Raw genomic sequence first — 22448 nt, forward strand, 5'->3', positions numbered from 1 at the left:
CGATTCTTTCAGCCTCCTGCCGACCCCCCCCGGAGTAATGTGGCGTGTTTCTGGCCCCCTCCCCTCTCGTCTCTTACCCATGTCACGGTCCCTGTTCTAAGAGCCAGCAAGGATTTGATAAGGGGAAAAGTTCAGCCCTCTGTCTCTCTGCTGGTGGGATGTGGTGGGGAGAGTGCTGTGTGTGTTTTGTTTCTCTTTGCCCACAGAGAGAAAATGGCGGGCAGGAATTTCCGTTCTTCTTATTTGACTATTCACCAGATTAGAATGTGTGGCTACCGCGCTACCCCTGGTAGGCCTTAACCGCGACTACAGCAAACTATCGCGCTTTCAATAAATGTCACTGTGGTGATTGTGGGTTACATTGAACTAAAGAATGGAGGCTGCAATGTCCTCTCTGTAATCATAGGAACTCGTACACACCCCCACCTCCCCCTAAATAACTGGGCAAGGGCTGGGTGAATGTCTCTGTCGTTCTGTGGGAATAAGGCCTCTTTCACAGTCCCAGTCTTTCTCTCTAGTCCCAGTCTTCCCACTCCAACGGTCCGTCTGAGCCGGCTGGACTCGATCCCACTTCCGTGCCACGGAGAAAGCAAGAGACAGAGAGAGTGTGTGTGTCGGAGGATGAGACCGAGAGAGAAAGATGGTTGAAAGAGAGAAAGAGAAGTGTTTCTCAGGGTTAACGTCCTGCGTGGGTCATAAAATGTGCAGCTTTCATGCTTCTGCTTATTAAAAAAGAAAATTGATATTATTATAACAGCGTTAGAAGTAGAAGCAACATCAAGGGAGTTCTGGCTGTTTTATCACCGGTTCTAGCTAATACAGGAACAGTATGCCCTGCCTTGTAGAAAGAACTTTATGATTTTCTTATAATTTTGTTGCAAGTTGAGAATGCAGCTCGGTGCCTGTAATCAAATCTTGTTCGGGGAAGTAGTGGAAATGGCGTGGGTGGAATTAGTTTACGCACAGACTCGGCCTTATTACAGAAATGATATATAGTCCTACCAAGGTTGCAAATCAATCAATTCTAACTTCATACTCATCTGTTCTGAGTGCTCCAAGCTTCCAAGGAGATGGAATTATCTTCCAATCAACAGAATCTTCACGTCTCCGAAGCACTCAGGTCTATCACTGGTATTTTAGGTCTGGCACTCCGGCCTGTTCGGTATTTTGAACAGTTCACCACTGACGCTATTGTATCACCGCAGACAACCTAATAATAATAATTTGTTATTCAGCTGATGCTTTTATCCAAAGCGACACTGTTGATTAGACTAAGTAGGGGACAATCCCCTCTGGAGAAAAGCGGGGTTAAGGGTCTTTCTCAAGGACCCAACAGCTGTGCGGATCTTATCATGGCTACACAAAGAACAAGTCATACATGCTCTATTGGGATTGGAGCCCAATCATTAGCATTGTCCTAAAAAAACCTATAGTATTTCCTGCCTGGTCATCTCTGGAGTCTTCGGTTCTTATGAGGAACGGATGCGTTTCTTTGTGAGCATTGTAATCGTTATTTAATACGGAAGTGCTGTGTGATGATAGATCTAATGGTGCTGATCTCCTTTCACAGATGGTGTCAGCTGGGATCCACTTGAATTGAACCGGGTAGCTGGATGGCCAAGAGGATCACTGCCTCTCGAAGACAACGTCAGAGACGGATGGTGAGAAACAGAACTTTGTGTAACTCCGTTCCTCGTTTACACAGTGAAAATGGTGGAGAGTTCGGTCACTCGGAAAGTAGAAAAGAGAGTAACCCACTGGTGCAGGTTATGCCAATAATGAAAATAATGATATCTTTATTTATAATGTGCCTTAATTGCATCTTGCTCAAAGCACTTTACATGATAAAAGTACAGATGTAATCAGAAATGAAACAGAATGAAAATGATGAACAGTGAATAAAACAGACACACAGTTAAAATATTTACTTTGAACACAAGTTTAAAAAATGACTTTTTAAGCAAGATTTATAAGAAGGAATCAAGAGAGCAGTAAATGGTTGGTGTTAACGGTCCTCTCTAATAAATAAATAAAAATTGTAATGTGAACAACACACTTTATTTATTCAGCACCATGCAGTTTAACCAGACCACTCAGGTAGTACTGAAGAAGATTTGGACAAAGGATCAATGATCAATTGCTGCCAACTGCCATAACGTTATGGAAACATTTCTATAACAGATGCTTTTTGCTTGTAATGTTTGTGAGTTAGATGTTTTTGGACATTTTGTAATGGTCTTTTGAATTTGGACAGCTAGTATGAGTAATTTAGTCAAAATATTCTGGCTCAGTCTTATCAAACAGAGTTTATAAAAACAGGGTTAAGATGAAGACTGTGATGTGTCCACACTTTGGTGCCTGACTGGAATGCAGCAGTTTTGTTTGTTTACACGTGTACGATAGTTTACTGCTGTTATGGCATTAATCACAGTCTGTCTTAATCCTATTGTTTAAAAAAATAATAACTATAGTATTTTCGCCGATCTGTGCTACTCAATGGGAATATGACATAATCTTACTGCTAGAAAATGTATAGGAGCTCCACCAATCACAGAGTATGTTAGTATGATATAAATCAAATCAAGCAGTGTCAATGGCGATTGGTGGATACTACCTCAAATAATATCCACCAGTGACATTGTTCTATTGGTTCTGACCAATGTAGTGTGTCACTCCTGTGGCTCCTTCCTGTTTTCTCAGAGGAAAAGTGAATTTATAATAACAATTATTATTATATTACTGACCAGGAAGTGGTTTTGTTTGGTCTTTCTCCTTCCTGGTCCCAGACTGTTTGCCAGTCGGCCTGGGATGGCTCTGATCTGCTCTGCTGCAGTACTGCTGTGTCTCTGGGCCGCTGTTTTGGGCAGCTCCCTTTACCCCACCTTCACCCGTGATGACACCCGCTTCCAGCACCTGGCCCTGCACCCGGACGCCGAAGCCGGCACGGTCTACATCGGGGCCCAGGACCGCCTCTTCCAGCTGGGGCCCGACCTGCAGCTGCAGGAGGAGGAGGTGACGGGGCCCGTGACGGACAGTAAAGACTGCCTGCCCCCCATCAACGAAGTCAACTGTCCCCAGGCCCGTCGGACCAGCAACCACAACAAGCTCCTCCTGGTGGACCCCTACTCCCAAGAGCTCATCACCTGCGGCAGCATCTACCAGGGCACCTGCCAGAAACGCAGCCTGGCGTCCATCCGGGACGTGCGCTTCTCCACCGACAGGCCTGTGGACACCCAGTATGTGGCCGCCAACGACCCCCTGGTGTCCACCGTGGGGCTGGTGGTGCGGGCGCGGGGCAAGCAGGCGGTGCTGTTCGTGGGCCGGGGCTACACCAGCAGCCACCCGCCCATCTCCACCCGCATCCTGGACTCGGAGCCCTTCTTCTCCTACGAGGAGACGGCCAAGCTGGCGGTGGCCGGCCGGCTCTCGGAGTACGACCACCATTTCGTCACCGCCTTCTCCCGCCGCGCCCACATCTACTTCCTCTTCTACCGCCGGGACCTGAAGTCGCAGTCGCGGGAGTACCGCACCTACGTGTCGCGCATCTGCCTGGACGACCCCGCGTACTACTCCTACGTGGAGGTGCCGTTAGCCTGCCGCGCCCGTCACGGGAGGAACTACAGCCTCCTCCAGGCGGCCAGCGTGGGCCGGCCTGGGGCGGGGGCGGGGGCCGAGACGGAGGTGCTGCTGGGAGTCTTCTCCACCTGCCTGGCTTCCTCCAATCGGCCGAGCGAGGACTCCGCCCTCTGCTCTTTCCCCCTGGGGGAGCTGGACCGCCGCCTCGACGCCACGCGTGACCTCTGCTACACGGACGGAGGGGGCGAGGACTCCTACATCGAGTACGAGGTCAAGTCCGTCTGCGCCAGCCTGCCTCTGGTGAGAACACGTCCGCTATGGCGTATTTAACCGCATAGGTCAGGGAAACTCCAGAGTAGCCCCGGAGACCAGTCGAGCTGCAGGTTTTCATTCGTCCCTTCTGATCGGGGAATGCAATCTCTGGCCAATCGCAAACAACAAGCAGTACTACTTGTTTCAATGGCCTGATTACATTACATTACATTACATTATTGGCATTTGGCAGACGCTCTTATCCAGAGCGACGTACAACAAAGTGCATACCCATAACCAGGGATAAGTTTGCTGAAAGACCCTAGAGGTAAGTACAATTTCAACTGCTACCTGTACAACAAAGATAAGGACAAGGGCCTTTTTTTTTTTTTTTTTTTTTTTTTGAACAAACAAACAAACAGAGCAAAAGTGACCAAAGTTAACTATCCAAACACTGCTTACCTAGCCAACTAAAAATACCGATACACAAAGCAAGTCACAGAGACAACAATTAAGGTTCACAGGGAGGTAGGGAGGGATGGGGAGAGGTGCTGCTTGAAGAGGTGCGTCTTAAGCTTGCGCTTGAAGGTGGGGAGAGATTCTATAGTTCTGACCTCAACGGGGAGTTCGTTCCACCACCGTGGAGCCAGAACAGACAGTAGTCGTGAGCGTGAGGTGGAGGTTCTGAGAGGGGGAGGTGCCAAGCGGCCTGTGGAGGCTGAACGAAGAGGTCTGGCAGGGGTGTAGGGTCTGATGATTTTTTGCAGATAAGCTGGGGAAGACCCTTTAACTGCTTGGAAGGCTAGCACCAATGTTTTGAATTTGATGCGAGCCATGACAGGCAGCCAGTGGAGGGAAGTAAGCAGGGGGGTGACGTGTGAGTATTTGGGAAGGTTGAAGACCAGACGAGCTGCTGCATTCTGGATGAGTTGGAGGGGTCTGATGGCGGACGCTGGGAGGCCAGCCAAGAGGGAATTGCAGTAGTCCAGGCGGGACAGAACCATCGCTTGGACCAGGAGCTGGGTCGAGTAGGGGGTGAGAAAGGGGCGGATTCTCCGTATGTTGTAGAGGAAGAACCTGCAAGACCGGGTCACCGCCGCAATGTTCTCGGAAAGGGACAGTCTGCTGTCCATCACCACGCCGAGGTTCCTTGCACTGGGTGACGGCGTGAGTGTGGTATCCCCGAGAGAAATGGAGAGATCCAGATGGGGAGAGGGGGATGGGATGAATATCATTTCAGTTTTACCTGGGTTGAGCTTTAGATGGTGGTTGTCCATCCAGCTCTGGATGTCCCTCAGGCAAGCAGAGATACGGGGTGAAACCTGCGTATCAGACGGCGGGAACGAGACGAAGAGTTGGGTATCGTCCGCATAGCAGTGGTAGGATAGCCCATGTGCAGTGATCACAGGGCCAAGGGAGCGAGTGTAGAGAGAAAAAAGAAGCGGGCCAAGGACTGAGCCCTGGGGAACTCCTGTGGCGAGGGGCCGAGGTGTCGATACCGAACCAGCCCAGGCAACCTGGAAGGAGCGACCAGAGAGGTAGGACTCAATCCAGTCCAGGGCTGTGCCACAGATGCCCGTTGCTGACAAGGCAGACATTGATTATAAAGTGTAGAGGGCAGTGTAGAGTATGGAGCATAGCGCAGAGTGTAGATATAGAGAATAAAGGATAAAGAGGAATAAGGTGTACTTTATCACCACAGTTTGTTCTGAAATTGTGATGAAAAGCGATGTGTATTCTTTCCTACTGTCCTCCACTGCCTGTCTACAACCTTTGGGGTCATCCTTCGAGGTTGTGTTCTCTCAAAGCATTGCAAGTGTATGTAATCTTCAAACGAATGTAATGCACTTATTTCCTGTAAACAACTTTACTTTCGTACTTGAAATGCCCCTGTTGCTTGTCAGGCTGAGACTGGAAACGGATGCAGTAGATGTCTGACCAGTGAACTGTGCCGTATTTAATGAGACTCGGGCCCCGTACGAGACTAAGCCCTGATTCTCTGAAGCGAGTGCTGTAAAACGTCAGCCTAATGGTGCTCCATACGCTGGCAGCAGCACAGAACTGGGCTACTGTACCTTAATGGGACTGTCGGGAATCGATGAGAGGTCGTTATGTTATGGCCGTTTAGAAAGAGTGAGGTTTAATAAAGACAGTCAGGCATGGAGGACATCCTTTAGACATGATGGATATACTCTTTTGTGAGAACAATATATTTTTGGTTTTGGCAAAAGTGCACTTTCTTAGGCAAAGAGATTTGTCTGGTGCTAAAGCTGTTTATCCATCTTTTGTGTTGTCTTAATCCAGATTAACCTTCTCTGGTCTAACAGTCCAGTTTAATCTGCTCTAGTCATTCAATCCAGTTTAATCTGCTTTAGTCTATCAGTCCAGTTTGATGTGGTCTAGTCTTCGTCTTGTCTCGTTAATCTGCCTTGTCTAGTCTTGTGTGGTCTTTACCATTTTGTCTATTGTTGTGTTGTCAACCTGTCTAGTTTAATCTGATTGAGAAGTATCTGTAGTATCTGTAGTGTACTCTGGTCTATTCCTGTCTTGTCTAGTCTATTCTAGTCTGATCTCTAGTCTTGTCTGATGTATCTGTATTGTTGAGTCTGGTCTGGTCAGGTGTATTCTGTTCTGGTCTGGTGTATTCTGGTCTGGTCTGGTGTATTCTGGTCTGTACTCATCTAATCTATCTGTCATCTCTAGTTTAGTTACTGCACTAGTCTAATTTGGGCTGCTCTGTCTCTCAGTCTAGTTTAGGGGATTCTATCTCTTAGTCTTGGTGAGGGGACTCTATCTCTTACTCTAGTGTAGGCCTGGGTTAGGCTCCCCTGTCTCTTGTCTAGTCTGTCTGTAGTTGTCTGATCTTGTCTTGCTTATCCGTCTCAGCTATTCCAGTCAGTTCCAGCTTGTCTTCACATTAAAAGTATCAAGGTTTGTTCTGTGCCAAAAAAGACCATTGCATGGAACCATGCTAGACTTAAAGATGAAACATTTAGGAAAAAAGCTCAAATTACAATTTTAATAATTAATTTTAATAATTAGTTTCCCCCAGGAAGTGCCTTAGAGGTAAGCAGTGGTACAGTATTACTGTGGAATAGCCTACACCTGACCTGGTGAAAACATGACTGTCTGAGATCTGTGTGCTTGTGAATTCAACATTGTTGCAGCACCCCTGTCAAACATTTTCCTTTTTGTTTTAGATAGAGCTTAAGTTTCATATTGAGTTCCTACTGTTACAGCAGATACATGTGCTATATTTACTGTATGGAAACTGAATGGTCATGTGTCATTTTTACAGAACAGCCCCATGGGCTATAAACTTGTTGTAAATAGTATTATATATAGTATAGTCTATTTATCCATAGACTGCAGAATGCTTAGGAATTTACGTGGCGTTATTGAGTTTTCAGGCCTAAAGTGGTCATATCATACCCGGTTGTAAAGACCTTTGTGATGCTATAGGGATCAGTAATGTAGGCAATGTCTTCAAGTGTTTGGTACTACATTACCCAGGGTTCAGTGCATTTTAAATTAACAGGAAGCCTTCTGCCATAGGTGCAGTTGTATGCGCTGGAAAGTAGTGTAATGGGGTGGACTGAAGAGGTTTTAACTCTTTCAGTCCCCAGTGCCATATGGTATACTCAACCTCATACATTTTCAACCAGTCAAAATGACCGCTGTACTATTGTTTTGAGCCCCTATTAAAACCCTACTAAATTTTCTTAACTTTCCCGATTTTCTCAACCAGAGCCAAATCTCATTGGGATTCTGGTGGAGCCCCTTCTCTATTGGGCTCGGGGCTGAAAGGGTTCACGGATCAGGCAGGCAGTCTGGGCTAAAAGGGTTCGCGGATCAGGCAGGCAGTCTGGGCTGAAAGGGTTGACGGATCAGGCAGGCAGTCTGGGCTGAAAGGGTTAACGGATCAGGCAGGCAGTCTGGGCTGAAAGGGTTAACGGATCAGGCAGGCAGTCTGGGCTGAAAGGGTTCACGGATCAGGCAGGCAGTCTGGGCTGAAAGGGTTGACGGATCAGGCAGGCAGTCTGGGCTGAAAGGGTTAGCGGATCAGGCAGGCAGTCTGGGCTGAAAGGGTTAGCGGATCAGGCAGGCAGTCTGGGCTGAAAGGGTTAGCGGATCAGGCAGGCAGTCTGGGCTGAAAGGATTCACGGATCAGGCAGGCAGTCTGGGCTGAAAGGGTTAGCGGATCAGGCAGGCAGTCGGGGGTGATTGAATGGAAGCGTGACGGGAGCTCTTTGTCACACTTTGTCTCTAGAACACGCTCGAGGCCTACCCCTGTGGGTCCGACCACACCCCCAGCCCAATGGCCAGCCGGGTGCCCATGGAAGCCGAAGCGCTATTGGACAGCCCGTCCGCCCGTCTCACAGCTGTGGCGGTCAGCATGAGGGCGGGGCACACCATCGCTTTCCTGGGGGATTCCAAGGGAAGCCTGCACAAGGTAAACTGGCCATGCCGTGTGTGCGTCTTTTTTTTCCTCAAATATCTTTGATTACGATGTAATCTCCCGTTCATTGGGTCCGCCACCCTTACAATGCCTTTGATTACTGTCAGCATTTTTGAAATATGTTCTTGCTTGTGAGTTTGCTGTTGCAAGTTAGATAAATAGAGGCAATTATTGTGTGTATGTGTGTGTGTGTGTGTGTGTGTGTGGCATCTACCTGTGACACAAATTAACTGCTTGAACACATCTCACAGAGACCAGCGCAGGGACCTTGAACTCATTGTCAGACGTAACCTTCCCTCTACAATTTATTACCGAGGGAAAGCGGATGTCAGCGCTGGTATCACTGAAGCAATGAGGCGGTGTTAATGACTGGGGCATGCTGGGTTTTGTTCCATCCAATTACCCTGTCTTAATTGGTCTGTTTAGTTAATTAGCTGTCTGCTTTTAAAGTGAAGCAGTTCCCAGGATGCATCGCGTTGAGACATTTACGTACGGTCCTGAGCTGTGAAACGAGTGGGAGCAGGTGCAGCACTGTACGAGGGCTGGGGTTTGTTCTGTAGGTCCCCTTATTGTTTCCTTGTGAGAACCAAGCAAACTTGCCATCTAGTGGCATAAGAAGGTATTGCAGATACTTGTGTGGAGCTGCTCAGCCGGTCAGGGAGCAGGTCTGTGAGGGGTCCTAGCTTTACCCTTGTTGAATAGTGACCAACGAAGCCACGCCAAGTTACAGATGAGGCTGATTCAATTTTGGAAGTAAGAGCTTGTGGTTATAACCAGAGCGTGCATGTATGTCTGTTTACTGTATGTTTGAGGTCACATTGTGTGAGGTTACAGTATGTATGAGGTCACAGTGCGTTAGGTTGCAGTATGTATGAGGTCACAGAGCATTAGGTTGCAGTATGTTTGAGGTCACAGTGCGTGAGGTCACAGTATGTATGAGGTCACAGAGCATTAGGTTGCAGTATGTTTGAGGTCGCAGTATGGATGAAGTGACAGTGCATGAGGTCACAGTATGTTTGAAGTCTCCGTATGGATGAAGTTACAGAATGTATGATGTCACAGTATATTTGAGCCTGTATGAGTTCATATTAAAGTGTATTCAGTCGCAGTGGCTTCATTGTGTGTTTCCTTTCTACACCCTGCTGGAAAATCCAGCTTGGTTTTAAGCTGGCTTTGAGCTGGCAACAAAATGGTTGAGATGGTCACAATGCTGACAAGGCCAGGCCCAGCTGGTGGGTCAGTTTGGTACAGACAATAGGCCATTTCCAAATTCCAGATGGTATTTCCCTGGAGCAGAAGCTGGTTCCAGCTAGACTCCATCTTAGGCCGTTAGCTGGAATTTCCAGCAGGGCAGTGCTTGCATATGGGAATGCAGTTCGTTCTCTCAGCAGAGCATGGCCTAATCCTCTCTTTTATATGAGGTAGTTATCAGCGTCAATCAGGCTAAGAAAACTGTTCCATACAAATGTGCAGCTAGGTCAGTGGAAACTGCCCGTATTCATACCAGTCCTGGGTCAAATACGTAATTGTTTTGGATTCAAATACTTTTATACGCTTTACGGAGCATGACTGGTGTATTGGAATTGTATATGAAATACGCAAAAAATGTGCTAGCCCTGTCTTCTGGTCCTCTTGGTTGGCTCGATTGCCTCAGGCAAGATCATTCCAGCACGGAAAAGTATTTGAATCCAAAACAATTGCATATTTGACCCAGGTCGAAGTTCATAGCACCAAGCTGGACAAAAACATCTTTGCTTCATGAAACTTAAATGTGGGAACATAAACATATGCATTTTTATGGCGGGTTCTCATCACCTTCCCTGTTGTCTGGTCACACTGTCCTTCATTGCAGTACCTGACGATGGCCCTTGAGATCACTATGGGGTTTCTTTCTGCTTGTACGTGTATTTCAATGCATCAACTACACCCCCACCCCCCTCAACAACCCTGCCTCCTGGTATTTAACCCCCCCCCCGCCAACAACCCTGCCTCCTGGTATTTAACCCCCCCCACCTCAACAACCCTGCCTCCTGGTATTTAACCCCCCCCCCTCAACAACCCTGCCTCACAGGCGGTCATGCAGAACGTTCCAGAACTGCATGCTCCAGGGGGAGTCCTGCCACGGGCGGAGGGGTTCGGTTCACGTTCGGTTCTCACAGGAAATGTCACCAGCGCTAGCGGAATGCGCAGCGCGGCTCAAAGTCTTGGCAAGCAGCCCTGCCGACCCGCCGAGCCGTGGGCTCGGTTTGTGTGAAATGGAGCTGCGCTCCGTCTCGTTCCCCTGCGTTTGTAGTCACTTATTTATTTACTTCCACACTTCCTTCTGTTTTTTTCATCTCCACCTGTCACTTAACCCATGCCATTTTGTCTGGAATTAACGTAATGCGTCTCTTTTAATGTTTGCGAACTTTTTTCTTTGTGTTTTGAAGTTTTCGAACATTACTCGTGCCAGAGTGTGGAATAATTAAAGAAGCCATCGAACTCCAGGTTGTCCCTTTTGTCCCCTTTCAGTGATTGCACCTCCGTAGTGTTTTATAGCCAGTGTAATTCTGCGGCTTTATAGCCGGTGTTATTGCGTAGTGTTTTATAGCCGGCGTTGTCTGCGTTTAGCTGCGTAACGATTCACAGTGACTGCATTGTTCAGGGTTCCGCTGTCGCCACGGCCACCGTGACCGTGGTCCAAGTGGAGCTTTGCATGAAGGGGGCCATTATTCCCCCCCTGCTCGCTGGCCTGCCGCTCGACACCGACGCTGCCGAAGACAGGCCGCAGACGCGCACGGGCGCCGCGTCATTGTCTCCGTTTCCCCCGACCGCCGTGCCCCGCCGCGGCCCGGCCGCCCCCCCCGCATTCTGGCACATGACCTCCATTAATCAGAGCGCACAACAAAAGCCGTCGTTGTAGCGGAAACCCCGGAGCATGTATAATTCATGCGGCCGGGCTCGGCTCGTCGGGAACACGGGCGCTCTGTGTTCTTCTCAGGAGTGCAGAGAAAGCCAGATACAGTATGCACAGTATGCAGTTTGTGTGTCATCTTAAAATCCCCCCCCCCCCCCTTTGGTTTCTGCCACCGCACACACACACACACACACACACACACAATTTTCCACTTTCCCTCACGCAAGCGCACATTTGGGCTGAAAACAACAATTTATTTCTACATTCAGTTTGATGCAGGATCAGGTGTTGTAGTACAATTTGCTTGCCCACTTCATACACTAGATTTAGATTTAGATTTAGATTTACTGCACTCTGTCTGACCTGGCTCATCAGTACTGTGTAACACAAGTTCATCACTGCTGCTATTTAAAACATTTTAACCTTCAGTTACAGGGGCGTTACGCTTTAAGGGTCGAAACCAAAGTTCGGCCTTTATCTTGACATTTGGCAGAAAACTGGCTTAGGAAGCCACAGGCCTGCAGATCATATGCCTGCTCCATAACAGCAGTTGGCTGCCCTCTGATTAAAATGCTTTATTTATATGATTTATTGACTTCTATAATTCCACTCTCAAAGCTCACAACACCCACAACATAAGAAGCAATAAACTCTGGCAACAATACTGATAACAAAATGTATACAAAAATAAATATTGTTGATGATAGGGAATAATAATAATAATAACATAACATAAACATTATTGTATACAACATGGGACTTATGGCAGGTATACTAACATCATCTTCTAATCCATTTTCTTGGAGTTAGTCCAAGCGATTCCGTGTCCGTTTTGTATATTGGTGCGACATTGGCTCAGGCGGTAAGAGCAGTCGTCTGGCAGTCAGAAGGTGGCCGGTTCAATCCCGCCTTGGGTGTGTCGAAGTGTCCCTGAGCAAGATATCAAACCCCCAATTGCTCCCAACAAGCTGGTTGGTGCCTTGCATGGCAGCCAATCACCGTTGGTGTGTGTGTGTGTGTGTGTGTGTGAATGGGTGAATGAGAAGCATCAATTGAACAGCGCTTAGGATAAAGGTAAATGGTCTATATAAATGCAGACCATTTACCATATTGCCAGCTGTAAGCTGCTGTCCAGATAACCTGACAATGAACTGTTGTCATGAATATTGAGCTGTTTCCCTCGCTGACCCTAGCTCAGTGTTTGTAGGCCGGCTGTAATAGCTGACGGTGATGACTACATTTCCCAGGTGTTCCTGGGGCCTGACGGGAAGGCCCAGCGGTACGCTTCCATCCCCATCCAGCCCGATGTGCCCATCAGCGCTGACCTTCTCCTGGACCACACTGAGGAGAACCTCTTCCTGATGACCGGCACCAAGGTGAGGGACCCCCTGTAGAAGTGGGGGGGGGGGGGGGGGGGGCACTGCTACAAAACTGTCCTTGTCACCTTGGGAACAATGTGTAGTCTGAGTGATGTAGTGTAGTATAACCACTCCAAACCCAAAAGATAAGTCATTCTCGACAAGTGATTTCATCTTATTTGTAGAATTAAAGGTACAGTAGCTAATTTCGGACTTCGGATTTACAATGGTTTTGTAACAATGTTTTAACACAAAAATTCAAACCTATTATACCTTTAAACATCTTATTTCTGTTACTTTTTTGCTAAATGAGACAAAAATATGAGGTGAGGTGAGAGTTCGACTCATTTCAAGGTTTGCTAATGGGGTGAGAATTTCTTGTCAAACAGTAACATTAAGCAAGCTAATGTTCATTTATTTGCTTCCAAAGAAGGATTTTAAGTCTCATTACAAGGCCGCAACACTTGTTAACGCAGAGATGGGTAGGGGTTGCGGGTCTTGTTCCCAGCCGGGTGTGTTTGCAGAAAAGGTCTGGTTTCTGTGTTGCAGGTGGAGAAGAGGCCGGTGGCTGAGTGCTCCCAGCATGGGGACTGTGGGTCCTGCCTGGCTGCACGGGACCCGTACTGTGGGTGGTGTGTCCTGGGGGGCAGGTGCGTGCACACACACCCAGGCTCTGCACCAGGGAGAAGGCCCTGCAGCAGCCATCTTAAAAAACCAAGCTTTCAGCGAGACCCTTAACCCCACATTGCTCCAGGGGGTTATGGGTCTCCTGCTTAGTCTCATCAACTGTAAACTGTAAATAACATTTATGCGGGGAAGCCTGTAGCCTAGTGGCTGAGACCCATAACTGGGACCCGGAAGGTTTGTGGTTCAAGCCCACGGAAAGATCCACACAGCTGTTGGGGCCCTTAACCCCACTTTGCTTCAGGGTATAAACTGTAATCAGCTGCAAGTCGTTTTGGATAAAAGCATTGGCGAAATGATGACAAATTATCTATTTCATGATTTAAGCACAAAAATTAAATGCTTCTTAGAACGTGTGAGGACTGACTGAAACGAGAACAATCTCCGTAATACTGTCCGTCCGTGTCAGAAAAAAACTACTAAAACCCTGCTGACATGCTGAAATGCACGTACTGCTTGTAGGATCTCTGTCCTTTCCCTAAAATTGGTAGCTTTTTTCCATTTTATTTGAGAAGGGCATTAGTATTTTATAGTTTTGAGTATATATATATTTTTTCATCTCTGAATTTTTGGGGGAAATGTTCATTTTTCCTCTCTACCTCCTATTTTCTGGGTTTTGTTCTGGTAGCAATGACAATCTCCCTCTCTCTCCCCCTGTCTCCCTCTCTCTCCCCCCCTCTCTCCCTCTCTCTCTCCCTCTCTCTCCCCCCCTCTCTCTCCCCCTCTCCCTCTCCCCCCCTCTCTCTCCCCCTCTCTCTCTCTCTCTCTCTCTCTCTCTCCCCCTCTCCCTCTCTCTCCCCCTCTCCCTCCCTCTCTCTCTCCCCCTCTCCCTCTCTCTCCCCCTCTCCCTCCCTCTCTCTCTCTCTCTCTCTCCCCCTCTCCCTCTCTCTCCCCCTCTCCCTCCCTCTCTCTCTCCCCCTCTCCCTCTCTCTCCCCCTCTCCCTCCCTCTCTCTCTCTCTCTCTCTCCCCCACTCACCCAGGTGTGTTCAGAGCTCAGAGTGTTCAGGGCCAGCAGGCCACTGGCTGTGGAGTTTTGACACAGCACAGCACTGTCTCAGTGTGCAGTCACTGAACCCGTCCAACATCAGCAGAGAGGAGAAGAGAGACGTACGTACGGTCCTCAAATAAGTCCTGGAGTTTCCGTTTCTTTTTCCACAGCTTTCCTTTGCGTATCGGTCATATCAGAGTCTGGCCAAGTGGTCCCAATTAATAATTGAACAAAATTGCATTGCAGCAAATAATGAATATAAAAAATAATGTCCTGTAAAGAATTATGTAAGCCATGTAACATTCCAACAATTTGTGTGTTAGAGGGCTCTCTGCAGTCGCTGATGCTATATACACTTTTAGTCTTTGTGAATAACAAATTTGTGTGTGACCTTGCTGAATATTTGCACTCATTGGACCCAAAGGATCAGACTGTCTTTGTTTAAGCTTACCTTGAGTAATTGCAGCGGATCGCCTGACTCTTATTCAGTGAATGAATGGGTGGACGACATCTCCAAATGACCTAGCATTGAGTTCGCTGAGATCTATAGCTACTTGATGGGCAAAACAAGTCTGTATGCCAAAGATAAGTCCATGGAGACTTGTCCTGCAAATTTAAAGCCAGTGACGCTAACCTTCGCTAACCTCGCCGATAGCTACAGTATGTTATGGACTGCAGCATTATTTATTTATCTTTTCATTTCAGTTACTTAGCTGCTGCCAATTAAGAAAAGTGACAATCCCGACAATTCACATGATCTAACTGCAGCTAGTTATGTAAGACCTCCTGATATGATAGTCGGGCTCTTTTGGCACAATTTTTTGAGGTTTAATTTTGAAGCAGCTAGATATCTAGCTATGTGCCTTCTCTTGAGCTGTTTGAATGACAGTTTGTTTTGTCTACAGTTAAAGCGTATATGCATCTTGTTGTCATTATGGCATCAAGAAGGGGCCTATAAGCTGTAACCTTTTGTATTTGGCTCTGTCCACACATTTGCCCACCCAGCCTGGACCAATAACACCTCAGTAACTCTTCTTGCTCTGCAGATTCTCCTGTCAGTGCCAGCACTGCCTCAGATGTCAAGGGGGGCGTACACCTGCGTATTTCAGAAACACGAGACCCCCGCCAACGTCACGGACACCGGAGTCACCTGCTCCTCCCCCGATCCCCCGAACGTGCCCCCGTCGCACACTGGAGAGGGTAAGTACAGGCAATGTGAAGCAAGACATTGCATTGCATTGCACTACATTACGTTGCGCTGCATTGCACTGCATTACGTTGCGCTGCATTGCACTGCATTACGTTGCGCTGCATTGCACTGCATTACGTTGCGCTGCATTGCAGTCATTTGGCAGACGCTCTTAGCCAGAGCGACCTAAGCACGCTGAGGGAATGGCATTTCCGCGTGCCGGAGTGATCACACGGACGCAAACTTGAACCCTTGTAGAACAATCAGATAAAGTGACCATGTAGCAATACCGCAGTTTTGGCAACGGGAACCTTAAGAACAGTAATTACATGCAAGTGCACCCACAGCAGCATACATGGCTCCCCCGACCCCGGGGATGTGCAGAGACGAGGACTGACAAAAGGAAAAACTGAGAAGGAGGGATTGTTAGCATGATTATAATCAGTAATTAGAAGGGGGTTAACTTTCCCTTCCCTGCCTGTACTCTTTTCATTGTGCATGTAGCCAATTGCGAGTGGCGACCATCTTTTTTTATTTTTTATTATTATTTTGAAATAGACTGTGCTCCCAGAATTACTCTACAATAATTAATGGGTGGATGTTCATGTTCCTGTTGTACAGTGTTGCTATTTCCGTATATACCAGCTTATCTGTACTACAGCCGTCTACGCCTGTAATAATTACCTGCAATTTTGCTTTATAATATTGGTTTTGTTTCCCAGTTTCTTTGCGGTCAGGCAGGAATTTAGTTGTTTTGTTTGGTTGTTCCTGTTATCTTTGAAACCCTTCAGAGGTCTGGTCAAAGTCATACATTGTACAGACATCTGTCCAAACATGCATTTTTTTATTCATTCATTTCCTGGTTAAAACAGCGTGGGAAGAGGATCTGTTTTTATAATGTTGATGAATGTCAGAAGCTGTTTTCATTTCCTCTGCTCGCTGTGCAGTGGAGAATGACAGGAACGGAAAAGGGCACATGCTCAGAAGCTCTACACTTCAGTGCTCCTGCCTTTCTGTCCAGATGTCCAGACACTTCTTTCCATGTTGTCATTGCTGGAGATATTGAATTTATTTATAGAATTTCGCTAGGATAACAAAGCTATGCGCCCAAGTGGGTGTTGAGCTGACATCTTTAACTGCAACTGTACATTTTTGTCCCCTCATGGGTGGTAAGGAGCGAGAGATTGACATGCAGCATAGTGAAGAACTTTTTACTTTGCAGAGTTAAATAACAGGCTACTTATATAATTGCCTGCGTTTCCTCAAACTCCACTGCTTTTTCTCACACAGATGGACAGTATTACAGAGATTGTTTTTGTTTCATTAATTCCTCGCACATTCTAAGAAGCGTGTTTGGTTTTTGTTCTTAATTCTCATTCGCTCTGCGAACACACGGTTTGTCTTTTTGGAAGATGGCTGCCTCGGGGCCTTCTCTTTGCGTTGTCTCCGATTAACATTTTTCGATGCATTTTGTCGAGGCAGGAGCGAGGGCTGTCATTCTGTCTGTCCACTGAAGGAGTGTCTGTCCGTCTTCCTGTCGACAGACCACATCAGAATCACCCTGTTCCTCCGCTTTAATGAGGTCACCGTGGCCGCCCATGACTTCACCTTCTACGACTGCGTGGCCGTGCAGGAACTCTCCCAGAGTGCACCGTGAGTCAGCTTTTCATCCGAAAACCTCATCCCCTAGCTGGCTAACGACTCCCTGTTTATGTTTCAAGCACCTTGGCTCATCATTATTGTGGTGATAAGGAAGCACTTATTGAAACGACCCTGTTGTAATGCTGCTCAGAGGAAGCTATGGTAATGGAGGTGTGGATGCCACCCGTTTGTTGAATGACATGTTGTGTGGTCCTAGGCCATTTCTTTCCTGCCTAACGATTACATTCTCCTCTCTTTTACTTCCCCCTCGTATCTCACTTACTGTCACTCTGTCCTTATTTTATTCTTCTCTCTCTCTCTCTCTCTCTCTGTTCGGCTCCTCCCCCCCAGTTGCCGTGGTTGCGTGAGCAGCCGCTGGGGCTGTAATTGGTGCGTTCACAAGCACGCATGTTCTCACAAGACCACGTGTGAGCGGGGAGTAATCATTTACAACGAAAACGTAAGTCATCGGGACTGACCAGCACCATAACGCACAGGCACTCTGTTTCTCAATACTACTGTATGCATAGAAATCTCCCATGAACCCCTGGGGGTCCTGGCCTGGATCATCTGACAACTGCTTTCTAAACCATTTTTTTATCATTAATTAATGATTGTTTAATGTAGATATTAACTGCACAAAGGTATTTAGCTAGAAATCTAAACCCTGAGTGCTAAGATTTGTTTTTACATGGATTGACTGGTAAGTAATTGCCTCCACCTGTACTAACCAGATCTGTTTAATCTTTGATGTTTTGCGCTTCATGTTGCAAAACATGCAATGATATGGAAATGGCTATTAACCATCCATTATGTGTGCGGCTGACAGTCCTGTTGAGCGCACGCGCTGTGTGTGTTACCTGTGTCGGTGTCCGGAGAATGGCGTAACCCAGGTGGGCCTTAGGTCGCCCAAGTTTTTGGTCGGCTTTCATGTTCATTATTTATGTTTTTGTCTTTAATTTTCTGCCTGCCTTCCTCTGTATCTCCCTCTTCCCCTTTCGACCTTTGACCTCATGACTCCCCAGTTCAGTCTACCAACATCGGCCCCCCCCACCACAAAAGCCTTTGATAAATTAAGCCCAACAATCCCCGCGACAACTCCGGCCCCGGTGAAACCTACGGCCACGGTGGCACCTATGCCCACCCTCACGAAGGCTGCAGCAACCCCGCCTGCACCTACGCCCGCAATAATGCCCGGAAGCCCCACGCTGCCCCCAACCACGCCCTCCCCTCCCGAGGTCACGGCACAGCTCCCTGCGCCACCATCTACAGCCACCCCGACTACTCCGTCCATCACGACACCGAGCCTCGCCCTTGCACCGCCCGCAGACGATACCAACGCCACCCTCCTGGAGCCAGAGCTCTTTGACCCCGAGTCCGACAGCCCCCCACTAACAGAGGGCGAAGCAGAGGGAGCAGAGGAGGTGGAGTCACGGTTTGGCCAAGGCGTGCCCCCCGGCACCACCCTGGGACCACCTCCCTTTGTTCCATTTGTGGGTGTGGTGACTGACGCGCTCGCCAACAGCACAGAAGTGTTGGAGGAGGAGGCCCCACCCCTGACCGAACCGCCAACCGCAGCCCCGCCCCCTTTTGAAATCCCCATACCGACCCCCAACGATGTCCCCGCCCCCCCTGAGGGGCCAACTGAGCTTGACACACCAACGGAGCCCCCCATCTTCCCTTCCCCCACTGGTCCTAACGAGGTGACAGGCTCATATCAGGGGGGCACCGCACTCCCGCCCCTGGGGGAGGCGGAGACGATCAACGCGGGTGGCGGGAACGGAAGCTCCAACTCCTCAGCCAAGCTCCCCGTCCTGCCCACCTCCCCCCACTCACGGAACCTCGACTCCAACCCAGGCCCCCAGCACGACCCCGCTGACCCGCCCCCGCCGGTGAGTCTTGGCCCGGGGCAGCACCCTCCCTCCTCCCTCCCCAAATTCTGCTCCACTTCCCACTCCCCCAACTGTTCTGAAATCTGTGGCATCTTTTGTGTGCATTTCATAACATTATGGGCCTTTATGTATCCATTGGTGCTGATGTTGCCGCTGCTTTCCAAACCAAACCAAAAATAAACCGGGCTGCTTTGACGCTGCAAAAACATTGCGGATGTGTTTGTGTGTGTGTGTGTGTGTGTGTGTGTGTGCTGAGGTGTCTTCCATCTTCTGAGAAGATGTGCTTTGCAGAGGGCCCGTTGGTGGGGTCAGAGAGACTAAGGGTGAGGTGGGGGTGACTGCAGGGACAGCAGTACTGGGTGGGCCGTGAGGGGGGCCCTGTTTAACCTGGGGGGGGGCTCTGTGTCCTGGGGCTCCAGGGGGACGAGGGCTCCCTCGCGAGGGTGGGGGCGTCTGCCTGCCCCTGCGTGGAGAAGGTGCGGAGTCCCACCCACCTGCCCGTGAACATGGAGAGGAAGATCACCTTAGTGGGACGCAACCTTCAACTCTACCAGGTACAGCACCCCAGCACTCCTGGGTCCTGGGCCCTGAATGAAAGTGGGGCGTCCTCACTGTGGAGGTTCTCTAAGTGGCATCTTCTCCATGGAGCATGCAGGACAAAAGGCTTTAGCAGAGATGGACCTCCTTCATCTCCTGCACCTTCTCATTCATCCTCTTCTCCTCCTTCTTCTTCTTCTTCTTTTTTCTTCCTCCTCCTCTACTTTTTGCCTTCATCTTTCTTCTCTTCTTCCTTGTCTTCCTCATCCTACTCTCCTTCTTCCTCCTCCTCCTCCTCCTCCACTTCATATTGCTGTTATTGGTTGTAGAAGTGATATTTCTGGGCCTTTATGATGATACATAAATGTCACATGAGCAGTGCTGAGGCCAATCAGCCAAGTACAAAAGCATGTACACAAAGACCAATGAAATTAAACATGTAACAGTGTTCACAGTGTCACGTACACATACAGGCAGCCACATACACACATTATTAGGCTTTGGTAATTACATTAACTGTGCAGGTCTCTTACGGGAAACGATAGTTTTGTTTTGCAGTGCTGTGCTGCAGTGCTGTATTCTGTCCGTACACACAGTGTGCAGGAAGTCGGGGCTAGGCCCTGCTATTGGACAGAATGAACATGAGGTCTCAGGCTGGTGTTTTCATTGGCCAGGAGGAGGCGCTACAGTACGAGTGCGTGCTGATGATCGACGGACATGCCGTGGTTGTGGGCTCGGACGTGGAAACAGATTTGGAAGACCCCTCCCTCTTCTACATCACCTGCCAATCACACAAGGTCCGCTCCCCCCCCCCCCCTGGTCTCCTTTACCTTTTCAGTTTTCTGTTTTTTCAGTCTTCCAACCTCTGTGTTGTTCTGTATGATTTATATTGCGTGTATATTATGTAATCTTTCACTATTTTTACAGTGTTAAATTTCACCGGCGTTTTCACATTATTATTGCTTGGCTTGTTTTCATAACTCATACAGCCCAGAAAACCAAAGAAATGTCTCCACTCCACATAAGTATCCATTCTCTCCTTAAGGCATTTCTAATCCTGTACGTCAGGGTAGAAATATGACTAAATATTTTGTAATAGTAATGTTGGACGGATCACATTTTTCCGGAAAGGACATTCGATAATCCCTCTGCTCTCTGAAATGAGTAACCTGTGAGACCTGTGATATATTTAACAGTTTATCGCAATAAGCAAATTGCTGAAAACACTGATCGAGCCTGGCGCATTGGAAACGACATGAAGCCACACGCGGGAGGGGGGTGTCCTAAATTCAGAGAGAGGGAATGTGGGGAAGGTTTTTTGATCAGCCACATCCAGCGGCCTCCACGCTGTGGGTTACTGTTTTTAACAAACCGCAGGTATTTAAACCGCTCTCAAGTGGCGGTTCAAATCTGAAGCGTTTCTGGTGATGACTCTTAACACCGGCGCAGATATTCAGTCCTGCAGAGCTTTCCTGTGGTTTCCCTTTAGTCAGCAGCCAGATTAACGCGTGTGGAAGCAAATGGTATATACAATGTATATATTGAAATAAAATGCCAAAGCACTGCAACACTTCATATACACTTTTTTTTTTTTTTTTTACTTTCATTGCAGTTATACATAGTTTTATTTTATTTTCCTAAATGGCCACCTATTTGAAGTATATTGCTGCACGTTCCATTTCTCCAAGGGTTCAGCCGATCAGTGGCTGCAGTTAGACACATCAAAATACAACATACACACTGCAGAATACAACAACGATAAGGACTTGGGCCTTCTAGATATGTCTGACAATGGATTATATTCATAAAACTGTTTTTATACCACACAACGCAAAATAATGATATACACTTATGTAGGAACAATAGAAAACGGCTTACATAGCCAAACAGAAGTAGCAATAAAAGCATCATTGTTGCAGAAGAGGTGAAGATATAGTGGCGGTGCAGTGTGGCCTGTGCTTACGGTGGGGTATGCTGTCCTTAATGTTGTCACAGTACTCGTACTCAGAGCTCCTGGGGGAGTATCGCGCTCAGGTGTCTGTGAGGAGGACAGACATCTTCCACGTGGACAGCCCCCAGGACCTGCATGGTGAGCTCCCAAAATGGCTGCCATGATTCTAGCAAACTAAACTTTGAATGAACATGGAGATATTTGAATGTATACCTGCTGAGTGTGTGTGTTCGAGTGAGTGAGTGAATGAGACAGTTACCAAAATGGCAGCCATGATTCTAGCAAAATAAACTTTGAATGAACATGGAGATATTTGAATGTATACCTGCTGAGTGTGTGTGTTCGAGTGAGTGAGTGAGTGAGTGAGTGAGTGAGACAGTTACCAAAATGGCAGCCATGATGCTAGCAAACTAAACTTTGAATGAACATGGAGATATTTTAATGTATACCTGGTGAAGTGTGTGTGTTTGAGTGAGTGAGTGAGACAGCTACCAAAATGGCTGCCCTGATTCTAGCAAAATAAACTTTGAATGAACATGGAGATATTTGAATGTATACCTGCTAACGTGTGTGTGTGTGTGTGTGTGTGTGTGTGTGTGTGTGTGTGTGGCAGTGTCTCTGTACAACTGCTCGGTGGGGCACTCGGACTGCAGCCGCTGCCACACTGCGGAGCAGGAGTTGGGGTGCGTGTGGTGTGGGGGGGCCCACACCAGCTGCCTCTACCGGGAGTCCTGCACAGACCCCGTCATCCAGACCTGTCCTGCGCCCGTCATCCACTCCGTGAGCTCCCCGCGTCCCTTCCTCCTGATATCAATGCCCTCTTCTGTTATCTCAGCATCGAAGCCAGCAGTGTTCTGAGTATGGTCCCAGCCTGATAACACAGGCTCATGGCATATGACCTGAGTTAAAACATCCAGCAAACATCTAGATGTATGGATAGGACGAATATTGGTCATATTTCTTGTGCTGAGCAAATGACTCATTTATTATGTGAGATTTAACCGTTTCCGTCCCAAGAATGCAT

The 22448-nt window shown here is 48.0% G+C and overlaps 1 protein-coding gene across 1 annotated transcript in view; it reads left to right on the plus strand.

The window, feature by feature from the left end:
* Window positions 1-22448, plus strand: part of LOC133138457 (plexin-B1-like) — a 103949-nt gene that overhangs the window by 56859 nt on the left and 24642 nt on the right. The window contains exons 2-15 of the mRNA XM_061257235.1: window positions 1571-1661; window positions 2787-3876; window positions 8099-8281; window positions 12431-12559; window positions 13091-13191; window positions 14207-14333; window positions 15261-15414; window positions 16948-17056; window positions 17396-17504; window positions 18070-18936; window positions 19356-19490; window positions 20148-20270; window positions 21469-21562; window positions 22038-22204. Of these exons, the coding sequence (XP_061113219.1) occupies window positions 2809-3876; window positions 8099-8281; window positions 12431-12559; window positions 13091-13191; window positions 14207-14333; window positions 15261-15414; window positions 16948-17056; window positions 17396-17504; window positions 18070-18936; window positions 19356-19490; window positions 20148-20270; window positions 21469-21562; window positions 22038-22204 (3366 nt within the window). The 5' untranslated portion in view covers window positions 1571-1661; window positions 2787-2808. The remainder of the gene's footprint in view (window positions 1-1570; window positions 1662-2786; window positions 3877-8098; window positions 8282-12430; window positions 12560-13090; window positions 13192-14206; window positions 14334-15260; window positions 15415-16947; window positions 17057-17395; window positions 17505-18069; window positions 18937-19355; window positions 19491-20147; window positions 20271-21468; window positions 21563-22037; window positions 22205-22448) is intronic.

This window comes from Conger conger, chromosome 10, assembly GCF_963514075.1.
Source record: "Conger conger chromosome 10, fConCon1.1, whole genome shotgun sequence".
NCBI lineage: Eukaryota > Metazoa > Chordata > Actinopteri > Anguilliformes > Congridae > Conger > Conger conger.